We start from the raw sequence: 12728 nt of genomic DNA, 5'->3' as shown, positions 1-12728 counted from the left end.
GTTACTCTTTGGCATGCAGTCGAACAGAATATGTGAGGTGCTCTGAGCAATTTCCCCCTGTATTCCTTGCTTTGTCTTCAGAATTTGTATCTCTTCTATCCTTATCGCTCATTTTTTGTCTTTTCATATCTGGCCTTTGTCCAACCATCTGCTTATCAAAAAATCCCCTCTCCATCTGTATGCAATAATCACTTGTCATACTTTGTTTTGCACCCTCCTCTTTCCCAGCGTTCCCCACCCCCCCGGCCCACAAGGAGAGTCCCTACCTGAAGTGTTACCTGTCTATGTTCTCCAGAGATGCTGACTGACGCGCTGAGTTACTCCAGCACTTTTTTAAAAACAAAAATGCCAGACGATCCAATTTGTGGTACCCACAAGATGCCTTCTGTGAAGTATTGGAACCTACATTTCATCCATTTAACTTGAATGTAGCTTACGTTGCATAAAGTGTAGGAAAGAACTGCAGATGGTGGTTTAAATCGAAGGTAGAGACAAAATGTGTAGGAAAGAACTGCAGATGCTGGTTTAAATCGAAGGTAGATCTGTCTGAAGAAGGGCATCGACTCGACTCAACGTCACCCATTCCTTCTCTCCAGAGATGCTGCCTGTCCCACTGAGTCACTCCGACATTTTGTGTCTACTATATGTTGCATAAATTCTGGAATATGCCTGGCTTTGAATTAAAGCTTACTGAACAGCCTTAATGTTCTTTTTAATTCCTAATATTCTCAACACTCTGGGTTATGAATGAACTGACTTGGGAAAATCCATCTTTACACTAGTTCTCCCATACATTTTTAAAGTATTTCTCAAGCAAGTAATAATAAAATGTTTTATGGAATTCATTAATGACTGGTTGCAGTACATATTCTATTTGATGTAAGGATAATGTCAGTGTGATTATTTGATGAACTGAAAGAATTATAGCAAGAATATGTAGAGCAATATGACATTGGTAGCTACAAACACAGACTTTTCTAATTTATGGAGAAATAGGCTTATGGAGAGTCTGAAGAAGGGTCAGACTGCTGAGTTACTTCAGTATTTTGTGTCTACCTTAGGCTTATGGAGAGTTAGGAATGGAACATTAGAATAACCCAGGGACTGCTTGTACTTTATAACAGCAGCAGCAAAACAATGGTTTGAGGAGAGGTTAAATATTCTATTGATGTGGAAGCATTTACATTTTTTTCATTCTGTTTTTAAACTCTCATTTGAAATATTTTTGAAATATCCAAATTAATGTCAATTTCAAGAAGCTAATTTAACTCATATTTTCGTAACTTGTATAAAAACGCAAAATTTTTGGTTGGATATTTTTAAAATAGTTTCTAAAGTTATCGATAACCAATTGGTTATGGATCCAAAATTAATTATATTAGGATTATCAGAACACACTACAAACTTTACAACAAGTCAGGTACATTTTCTTGATTACAGTTTAATAACTGCGAAAAAATTAATACTTAAATTTTGGAAAAAACCAATAACCCCCACAATTAAAATGTGGACTACGGAAATGACAGAGACCCTGCATTTGGAAAAAATAAGATTTGCCTTAATTGACAAACCTGATTTATTTTTTTAAATATGGTCTCCATTTATTGAATTTTTAGAAAGGTAAATGGGTTTGACACAGGACTAAAATAAAAATTTAAAATTAAAAGTTGAAACTTGAGTTTAGGGTTGGATGTACAACTGTGGTTATTGTCTCCCGGATCTACCCCCTTTAATTTTTACAGTTATACCTTTTCTTTTATTATTCTCTCTTCCCAAGTCTATAGTTTTTTGTTTTTTTCTCTTTCTTCTTTAATTTTTATTTTCTCTCTTTAAAAATTAAAAAATTGAAGCTATGTAAGAATTTTGTAACAAATTTGTCTTTTATTTCTATCTGTACATATGCTTTTCAAAAATAAAATATTTAAAAAAAAATAAAAAGAAATATCCAAATTGTTATGTGGTCATATAAAGCAATTCTATTATGAAATAATTATTTCCAAAATAACCTAATTTCTCATACTCGGGCATGCTCTTTTATTCCAGCATACACAGAAATCATTATTTGATCCCTGAAAGCCTGAATAAATATTGTAATTTGCTTCATCTTAGACTGTGCAGAGTTGCAACCAGAAACATTTGGAATTTTTCATTCAATACCAAATTAATAAAGAGCACATTACAGAAAATGAAATTAATAAAATTTAACAATTTTTTCATTATTTTGACTGCTGCTTTTGATGTGTCTTTCAGTAACACATTCTTTTTGCATTAATGAATCAAGGGTACTCGTGCTGTGGTCACTGAACGCAACTTGGGTAAAAGTTGAGGCAGCAGAGACTAGATGCTGGAATTTGTAGCAAAAAAATCATACGGCTAAAAACTCAAGATCAAATCTTCTAGGAGCAACATTCCTGTGTCCATCGACCTAGGTTGATGCTTACTTATTTTATTGTTTTTTTCCCATCTGAACATAGCAGTGCTTGCTTGACTGTTTCCGAGAATATTTAAGGATCAATCATACAGGGTGGATTGGGACTTGCATATAAGCCAGACCTGGTAAGGATGGCAGATTTCTTCAAAGGTCCTTAGTGAACCAGATACATTGTCCAATACAAGGAACTGCAGATGTTTGTTTAGACCAAAGATAGGCACAAAATGCTGGAGTAACTCAGCAGGTCAGGCAGCATCTCTGAAGAAAATGAATAGGTGACGTTTCGGTTCTGGACCATTCTGTTGGCCTGAAGAAGAGTCCTGACCTGAAACATCACTAATCCATTTTCTCCAGTGATGCTACCTGATCCACTGAGTTACTCCAGCATTTTGTGTCTATCTTTTCTGTGCCACTATGACAGTTCCAGTTTCCACGTTAGTTATTTCTTCTGATCTGAGTGCATTTGCCACATAGTCCGCTGAACCACTTGCTATTCTTTTTCCATTAGAATTTGGTTAAGGTTATATTTAACCTTATCATAGAATAGAATTATGTGGAAAAGGAAGCAGATTCAACTCAATAAGTCTGCACAAATTCTATAAAGTAATTCTGTTAAACCCATTCCATGCCTTTTCCCCATAGTTATGCAAGTTGTTTTCTTTCAACCACTAATCTGTAGCTTAGTTCTGTATATTATGAATGCTTTGGTTAAATATTGGTGTTGATTTTCCCAATTAGATTAGTGGTTGAAAGAACACAACTTGCATAACTATGGGGAAAAGGCATGGAATGGGTTTAAGAGAATTACTTTATAGAATTTGTGCAGACTTATTGAGTTGAATCTGATTCCTTTTCACATAATTCTATTCTATGATTCCTTGAACAGGCAGGAAATATTGATAAACTCAAAATCAAATTAACATATACGATGGGAAATACATTCTTATTTCATTATTCCAATTAATAGTTTTGTACAAAAATTTGGAGCAATCACTGGGATTCACGTAGACTTGCTGTCCTTGCATACCTGTCTTTTGCATTCCTAAAATTGCTGATGCTCACAATCCACAATCCACAATCTAGAGAAACAAATGTATATCTTATTGAATCAAAAATATTATGTTTTAGTAAGATAAAAGGGACGCTCTAAAATATAGAACATAGGAAACAGAAGTAGGCCAATAGGTTTCTCAAGCCTGCTCCACCATTCAGTGAGGTCATGTAGTCTTGGCATCAATTCTAGTTTAATTTTCTCTCTCCCCATACCACTTGACTCTTGCTGTATAAATGTCTGTAAATCTCCACTTTGAGAACATTCAATGACTCTGTTCCACACTCAGTGAAAGAATTAAAGAGTCAATCCTCAGAAAAGAAAGGTCTAAATCAACACTCTTTAACAAATCCCATTCCTGATGTAGGGGAGCAAACCAAATGCCGACAATTCCTCCCTTCCTTCCCCGGTTCTGTTCAACCTGCTGAGCTCCTCCAGTAAATTGTTGCACTCAATTACCAATGACCAGAAAATGAATTACCCCAGTGGTGTGTTAATATGAAAGGTGCAAACTAATTTTGGAGTTATATATTGATGTGTTTGGTATTGTTGCATTCTACAAAACTTTCTGCAGGTGTATCTCGCAATGTAAGAGACAATAGAATTGACCATTGATGCACATCTGTGTAGTGCTGTGAAGTGGCTCAAATACTCAGCACCTAAACAGTTTGTTACAATATAATTCATTATATATTGAATAAAATGCAATTTAAATTGCTTTAGAACATATGATTGTATGATCGAATAAAATGCAGCCCTGATCTTCAATATGGCTCTTTGATTGCAAATACTTCAAGCAATTTTATAAACATTTTACTGTGACAACTGTTCACTTGTGTTTGCAAGTCTTATGACTTTGCTTTGAATGAACAATTGAGCTATAGTCAAACTATTACATTTGCTGGAAGGCTATTTTTGGTCCAGCGTATATGCAAATATTTTACTTGGTTCCAGGATATGTATTTATGAATAATTAGCCAAGAATTAATCTTTGGCAACACGTTTGATGAGACAGTCAGTTTGGGTACTGCATAGCCCACAGCGTTCCTACAAAGGTATATAGCTCAAACGTTAGTCCATTGTTTTGTTCTGGCAGAAACCATTAGAAATTGTATGTAGAGAGTTGATGTTAAGCCAATGAAATCAGAATATCGAAATATCAGAAAACCAGTTTAAAATTAACATCCTAATATAGTAGATTTTCATTTTATTTATCATGAGATCTGGACATCAGTGCCAAGACTGCTATTTGTTATACCCTTCTGATTGGCCTCTGAATACTTAAAGGCAGTTAAGGGTCTGGATCAGTTCCTGTGGATTGGAGGGTAGCTAAGGTTATCCCACTTTTTAAGAAAAGAGGGAGAGAAAAAACAGGGAATTATAGACCAGTTAGCCTGACATCGGTGGTGGGGAAGATGCTGGAGTCAATTATAAAAGATGAAATAGCGGCACATTTGGATAGCAGTAACAGGATCGGTCCGAGTCAGCATGGATTTACGAAGGGGAAATCATGCTTGTCTAATCTTCTGGAAGATTTTGAGGATATAACGAGGAAAATGGACAAGGGAGAGCCAATGGATGTAGTGTACCTGGACTTTCAGAAAGCCTTTGATAAGGTCCCACAGAGGAGATTAGTGGGCAAAATTAAAACACATGGCATTGGGGGTAGGGTACTGACATAGATAGAAAATTGTTTGGCAGACAAGAAGCAAAGAGTAGGTATTAACGGGTCCCTTTCAGAATGGCAGGCAGTGACTAGTGGGGTACCGCAAGGCTCGATGCTGGGACTGCAGCTATTTACAATATACATTAATGATTTAGATGATGGGATTAAAAGTAACATTAGCAAATGTGTAGATGACACAAAGCTGGGTGGCAGTGCGAACTGTGAGGAGAATGCTATGAGGATGCAGGGGGACTTGGACAGAATGGGTGAGTGGGCAGATGCAGTTTAATGTGGATAACTGAGGTTATCCACTTCAGTGGCAAGAACAGGAAGGCAGATTATTATCTGAATGGTGTCAATTTAGGAAAAGGGGAAGTACAAAGAGATCTGGGTGTCCTTGTACATCAGTTACTGAAAGTAAGCATGCAGATGCAGCAGGCAGTGAAGAAAGCTAATGGCATGTCGGCCTTCATAACAAGAGGAGTTGAGTATAGGAGCAAAGAGGTCCTTCTGCAGTTGTACAGGGCCCTGATGAGACCACATCTGGAGTATAGTGTGCAGTTTTGATCTCCAAATTTAAGGAAGGACATTCTTGCTGTTGATGGTGTGCAGCGTAGGTTCACAAGGTTAATTCCCGGGATGGCTGGACTGTCACATGTTAAAAGAATGGAGCGACTGGGCTTGTATACACTGGAATTTAGAAGGATGAGAGGGATCTTATTGAAACATATAAAATTATTAAGGGATTGGACAGGCTAGAGGCAGGAAACATGTTCCCGATGTTGGGGGAGTGCAGAACCGGGGCCACAGTTTAAGTATAAAGGGTTGGCCTTTTAGAACGGAGATGAGGAAAAACTTTTTCACCCAGAGAGTTGTGAATCTGTGGAATTCTCTGCCTCAGAAGGCAGTGGAGGCCGATTCTCTGGATGCTTTCAAGAGAGAGTTAGATAGAGCTCTTAAACATAGTGGAGTCAAAGGATATGGGGAGAAGGCAGGAACGGGGTACTGATTGTGGATGATCAGCCATAATCACAATGAATGGCGGTGCTGGCTCGAAGGGCCAAATGGCCTACTCCTGCACCTATTGTTTATTTTCTATGACTCCGATGTAAGCCCTAACAGTTAATGGTAGCATATTTTCTTCCCAGAAGATTGAATTCAGACTATTATTTAGAGTTTGCATCTCATGCAAACTTGATTATTAAATATAACTATATAAATATAATTCACTGGTTTACATATGGCCTGATATACGGAAGCTCGAATGTCCATACTCTCCATATGATTTAAAGCATTTTTCAAGCCATTAATGTTGATGTTCCATATTCATTGCTGACTGAATATAGTTTATGTTTCATTGGTTTAATTATGGGTAGTGTTAGGTTCATTATACAATGAAATGAAAGAATTATTGCAAAAGAGTAGAGTGATGGAAAACGTGTTACGAGTGATAGAAAACAGATGTTCTGCCATAGAAATAGGCTTCCAGGCAGTTATCAGGAACAGAACCCTTGCCTAACTTGACTGCCTGTGGTCTTGTCAATTTTACAAATTTAGTATGATCATATGTGCTACTTGGTGCAACTGCTTTCTTGTAAATATCCCATATAATGCTATGGATATCTTACCTTGGAATTGTATGTTAATCTTAATTTATTTTCACAGATCAAAAGTTATGAATGAACAAGTGAAGTAGTCATTGTGAATTTTTGGTATAATCCAAAGACATTGAAAGTGTAGAAGACATTCTATTTAATATAACGGGCTAAACAATCCACTGATTTTGATATTTTTATTATGAGCTAGCTAGAAACTGGTATTTTTAAAAGTGTGTCTTTGCCTTTTAGAACAACACAGACACTGAAGAAACAGAAACAGTCGAAGAAGAAGGATTTATGAGCATTGCCCCACTTCTACAGGCCCACCATGCCATGGAAAAGATGGAAGAGTTTGTCCACAAGGTAAATCTAAATAAATTACTTTCCTGAAAAAATAATTGTCAATTGAACCCCTATCTCCTCTTCCCCCCAACTTCTCACAGATCCCACTTAACCCGCTGAGTTCTTTCAGCAGACACTTGCTCCAGAGCAAAAAAATATGAGAGGGACTCCCTAAGAATAGAGCTCCCCAACTTCTCGCCTCTCATCCCACCGTCAATCACATCTACCTATTTAAACCTCTCTTTACCAGTTTTCTTCCCTCTGCTGCCAATAGTCTGAAGTAAGGTCCTGCCCAAAAGGTCGTCTGTCCATTCCCTGCATGAACATTGCCTTGCTTGCTGAGTTCCTTCAGCGCTGTGTTTTGCTCGCTCGAAGTGTCTGTACTCTCTTGTGTCCTTTATTGCTTCAGATTACAGCATCTGAGGTCTCTTGCGTCTACCTTTGAACTACTATTGTTTCTTTTGTTTCTGTTTTGTATTAAAATGCTGAACAATATTTACTGACTAATGACATCTTTAGGAATATTAGCACAACAGATGACTAAAAAAACATTGGTTATTTTTGAAATGTGCAACGTAATTTTTAACTTTCCAATCTGAGACTTTGGCCTGAATTTCCATTTGTGTTATTACCTTGGATCGGAATTCAGGCATTTGCACAAGTTGAATTGAAATAATTTTTGGATAATTCCAGTCAGAAATCGGGAAATATTGCAGTGTTAATTATTAAAATTGTACCTTTTACAGGTGTGGGAAGGACGGTGGCGGGTCATCCCCCATGATGTGTTGCCTGATTGGCTGAAGGATAATGACTACCTCCTGCATGGTCACAGACCACCAATGCCATCTTTTCGTGCTTGCTTAAGAAGCATCTTTAGGATCCACACAGAAACGTTGAACATTTGGACACATCTTATAGGTATGGTACACAGAAAAGCACTTGAATTTGCATAACCTGGTAATTGTTAGAGCTTTATCTCTGAGGCAGAAAACTCTAATAACTGGTAGGTTGGTGATATAGTTTATTGCAACGTTGTAAATGGCCTAGCAGTGTATATATGTATTTAATGTATACTGTAACTACTGACATTTGGACCATTGGGCCCAAACCTCTCCTGGTCGGAGTCTCCGCCGGGTGCGGGCGAGAGGGGAGAGGAAAGGGGAGAGGGAGCCACTCACCCTGGTCCCGGGCGGCCATCGCGGTGGCCATCAGCAGGAGAGCGGCCATCTTCTTTCGCCTGCTCTCCGGCGCCGCGCTCCTCTGGGGGGGGGGGGCGCAATTAAAGTTGTGCGGGTCCCATTGTGACGTCACACGTTGAAGACCTTTACGAGATCGGTTTGAAAGGTAATTTTTAAACCATAAAATCTTTCTAACTTTAAAAATATAAGACCAGTTTAAATGAAAGTTTTCATTAACAGTCGCCAGGACAACGGTGATGCTAAAATTGTGGCACTATCATTTACCGTTTTGGCTGTAGTTCAACAACCAAATCTCAGAGAGAGAGAGAGAGAGAGAGAGAGAGAGAGAGACACACACACACATACACACACACACGCACGCACGCGCACACACACACACACACACACACCACCCCCCCCTCTCTCCCCCCACCCTCCCCTCTACCCACTTGGCCGCCACGCCCACTCCCCTCTGTGGCTGTTGGCTGCGAAAGGCACTTACCAGTGCCCGTGCGTTCAACGCTGACTGCCGACATGCGAGTCTCCGCCGGGGCCGGGAGAGGGGAGAAGGAACGACTGAGTGCGGGCAGGCGGCGGCGCTGCCGGCGGCCATCTTGTTTTGGCGAGCGAGAAGCACTATGAAGCCGAACGTGGCCCATTGTGACATCATACGCTGAGGACGCTCAGGAAATGGGTTTTTAAGGAACTTTAAAATGTCTAGCTTTAAAAATGTAGCTTCAATTTGAATGAGAGTTGTTAGACATTATGCCCAGGATAATGGTGAGTAACGTGGTGCAATAATTGTGGCGCTATGGTGTACCGTTTTGGTTGTGTGAAGCACCAAAGTTATGGTGCACACAAACACATATACACACGGACAGAAAGTTTTAGTAATATACTAGCAAAGAGGGCCCGTTGGGCCCGTCCCCACACCCCCCATTCTCTCCTCCCCCAGCCCCAGCCCCTTTTCCCAGTACCCCTCTTTCCCCCACCACCAAGTCCCCTCCGCACGACCCCTGTTGTCCCACTCCCCAGTCCCCATTCTCAGACCCCCCCCATTTTCTCTCCCCCAGACACACTCTTAGCATCAGTTAAAGGCCCGGGGGCGGGGGTGCGGGGGATCGCATCAGTGAAAGGTCCGGGGGGGGGGGGTCGCATCAGTGAAAGGTCCGGGGGGGGGGGGGGGGGGATAGCGGGGAGAGGGTCTCCCGGGTGTGGGAGAGAGGAGAGAAGCAAGGGGAGAGAGGAGAGGTGAGCCCATACGCACAGCAGCGCCACTCTGAAAGCCTTCAATAAATCAATAGGAGGGGGGTTGCGCGAACTTTTTGACGTCACACGCTGAAGGCAATTGAAAAAACGGCTGTTTTTTATTTTATTTTACTTAAACCTCTGTAACTTAAAAAAAACGCGACCGAATCAAATAAAAAAAATCTTTTCCCAGCAGCGTTAGGCGTGGTGATTAAGGCGGTGCAAAAATCGTGCTCCCTAGCGTTTGAGGCTCATTGAGGAGGCGCTGTGAACTGTTTGCGTGCCACTGTATGTTTCATTTTTTTCCTTAGTACCTAATCAGATGTACAGCACTTTGGTCAACGTGGGTTGTTTTTAAATGTGCTATACAAATAAAATGGACTTGACTTGACAGCTCTTCGCAACAATGTAGCACAGGGGCATTGTGACGTCACACGCTGAATACCGCTGGGGGGGGGAAGGGGGGTCAGCTCGAGTTCATCTCACAGGGGCATTGTGACATCACAATCCGCACCGCAGCGCCCCCCTTCTGTCAAAACTTCGATAAATCAGGGGGGGGCAGCACTTTTAAACCTCTGTAACTTAAAAAATATGCGTCCGAATTAAATAAAAATATCATTTTCCAGCAGCGAACCGCATGCTGATTAAAGCGGCACAAAAAACGTGGCGCTACAGTTCACCGTTTTGCCGGAATTGCCGTATTCAGCCGACATCAGTGGAATATATATATATAGATACAACATCTGAGTTTTAATAGTATACTAGCAAAGAGGGCCCGTTGGGCCCGTCCCCACACCCCCCATTCTCTCCTCCCCCAGCCCCAGCCCCTTTTCCCAGTACCCCTCTTTCCCCCACCACCAAGTCCCCTCCGCACGACCCCTGTTGTCCCACTCCCCAGTCCCCATTCTCAGACCCCCCCCATTTTCTCTCCCCCAGACACACTCTTAGCATCAGTTAAAGGCCCGGGGGCGGGGGTGCGGGGGATCGCATCAGTGAAAGGTCCGGGGGGGGGGGGGTCGCAGAACAAGTGTGCCCGTTCAAAGCGGGCCCGTTGGGCCCGTCCTCCTGATCTGTGTATGTCAAGTGACCACTATAACCTTCTTTTTTTTTTTTTTTCCTAATCAGATGTGCAGCACTTTGGTCAACATGGGTTGTTTTTAAATGTGCTATACAAATATAATTGACTTGACTTGACTTGACTTGACTTGCAATAACAATTTAGCTTTTCGAAACAATGTAGCCGTCACAAGCTGAAAACTAAATCCTTTTCTGGAAACTTTTCGAAACAAATGTAGCCGTCACAAGCCACAAGCTGAAAACTAAATCTGCACCGCAGCGCCCCCTATAATTTAGGGGGGGGGGGGAGCGCTTTAAAACCTCTGTAACTTAAAAAACATGCGACCGAATTAAATAAAAAACAATTTTGCAGCAGATAACCGCGTGGTGATTAAGGCGGTGCAAAAATCGTGGCCCTACGGTTCACCGTTTTGACGAAATCAGAGAAACCGCTGTTACGCGCATATATATATATATAACACAAGATCTGAGTTTTAGTATTATACTAGAACAAGTGTGCCCGTTGGGCCCGTCCTCGTAGGGTTTCCATTGTAACCGGGAGGGGAGTGGGGGTAGGGAAGGGGGAGGGAGGGAGTAGGGAGGTGTGGAGGGGGGAGGGGAGGGGGAGGGAGGGGGGGAGGGGAGGGGGGAAGGGAGGGAGGGAGAGGGGAGGGAAGGGGGTAGGGGGGAGGGGGAGGGAGGGGAGGGGGAAGGGGAGGGAGGGGGGAAGGGGAGGGGGAGGGAGGGGGGAGGGAGAAGGGAGTGAGGGGGGAGGGAGGGGGACCTCCCCTTTTCCCAGTACCCCTCTTTCCCCATTGGGCCCGTGCTCGTAGGGTTTCCATTGTAACCGGGAGGAGGGGAGGGAGGGGAGGGGGAGGGAGGGAGGAGGGAGGTGTGGAGGGAGGAGGGGAGGGAGGAGGGGAGGGGAGGGGGGGAGGGGGGAAGGGGGGAGGAGGGAGAGGGGAGGGAGGGGGGTAGGGGGGAGGTAAGGGGGAGTGAGGGGGGAGGGAGGGAGGGGGATCTCCCCTTTTCCCAGTACCCCTCTTTCCCCGTTGGGCCCGTCCCTGTAGGGTTTCCATTGTAACCGGGAGGGGTGGAGGGATGGTGGAAGGAGGGGGGAGGGGGAGAGTGATGGAATGGTGGAGGGAGGGGGGAGGGAGTGGGGGAGGGTGGGATGGAGGGAAGGAGGGAGGGGGGGAGTTAGGGGCTGAGTGGTGATGGAGGTTGGGATTGAGGGGGGAGGGAGTGGGGATGGAGGTGGGAAGGAGGGGGGAGGAAGGGGTTGAGGGGGGAAGTGGGACCTCCCCTTTTCCCAGTACCCCTCTTTCCCCCACCACCAAGCCCCCTCCGCAACGACCCCTGTTGTCCCCAGTCCCCATTCACAGACCCCCCCCCCCCCCCATTCTCTCTCTCCCCATACACACTCTCAGTGCTTTTTTCGAAACACTTGCCCCGGTGGCCCACGAGCATATGGGCCCAATGCTGATCTGTGTATGTTAAGTAACTTGCAATAAAAAAGAATACTTTAAAAAGCTTTTTAAGTGCTTGTTTTGAAACATTCGCGGTCACATAGTGCTTCTCACTGTAGCACCCATCTCAAGTGTGCCCGTTGGGCCCGTCCTCGTAGGGTTTCCATTGTAACCGGGAGGGGAGTGCGGGGGAGGGAAGGGGGAGGGAGGGAGGAGGGCAGGGGAGGGGGAGGGAGGAGGAGGGGAGAAGGGGGGGAGGGAGAGGGGAGGGAGTGGGGTAGGGGAGGGGGAGGGAGGGGGAGGGAGGGGGAGGGGAGGGGGGAGGGAGAGGGGAGGGAGGGGGGAGGGGGAAGGGGGGAGGGAGGGGTACCTCCACTTTTCCCAGTACCCCTCTTTCCCCGTTGGGCCAGTCCTCGTAAGGTTTCCATTGTAACCGGGAGGAGGGGAGGGAGGGAAGGGGGAGGGAGGGAGGAGGGAGGTGTGGAGGGAGGAGGGGAGGGTGAGGGGTGGCGGGAGGGTGGATGGGGGGAGGGAGGGGGATAGGGGGAGGGTAGGGGGGAGGGGAGGGGGGAGGGGAGGGGGGAAGGGGGAGGGGGGAAGGGGGAGGGGGGAAGGGGGAGGGGGGAAGGGGGAGGGGGGAAGGGGGAGGGGGGAAGGGGGAGGGGGGAAGGGGGAGGGAGGGGGACCTC

The 12728-nt window shown here is 44.2% G+C and overlaps 1 protein-coding gene across 1 annotated transcript in view; it reads left to right on the top strand.

Moving 5' to 3' along the window:
- LOC144603516 (adiponectin receptor protein 2-like) overlaps positions 1 to 12728 on the top strand; it is a 67952-nt gene that overhangs the window by 31373 nt on the left and 23851 nt on the right. Inside the window, exons 3-4 of the mRNA XM_078416807.1 lie at positions 6996 to 7109; positions 7835 to 8006. Coding sequence (XP_078272933.1) covers positions 6996 to 7109; positions 7835 to 8006 — 286 coding nt within the window. The remainder of the gene's footprint in view (positions 1 to 6995; positions 7110 to 7834; positions 8007 to 12728) is intronic.

This window comes from Rhinoraja longicauda, chromosome 20 (genome assembly GCF_053455715.1).
Source record: "Rhinoraja longicauda isolate Sanriku21f chromosome 20, sRhiLon1.1, whole genome shotgun sequence".
Lineage (NCBI taxonomy): Eukaryota > Metazoa > Chordata > Chondrichthyes > Rajiformes > Arhynchobatidae > Rhinoraja > Rhinoraja longicauda.
This window is presented reverse-complemented; position numbering and strand designations above follow the sequence as displayed.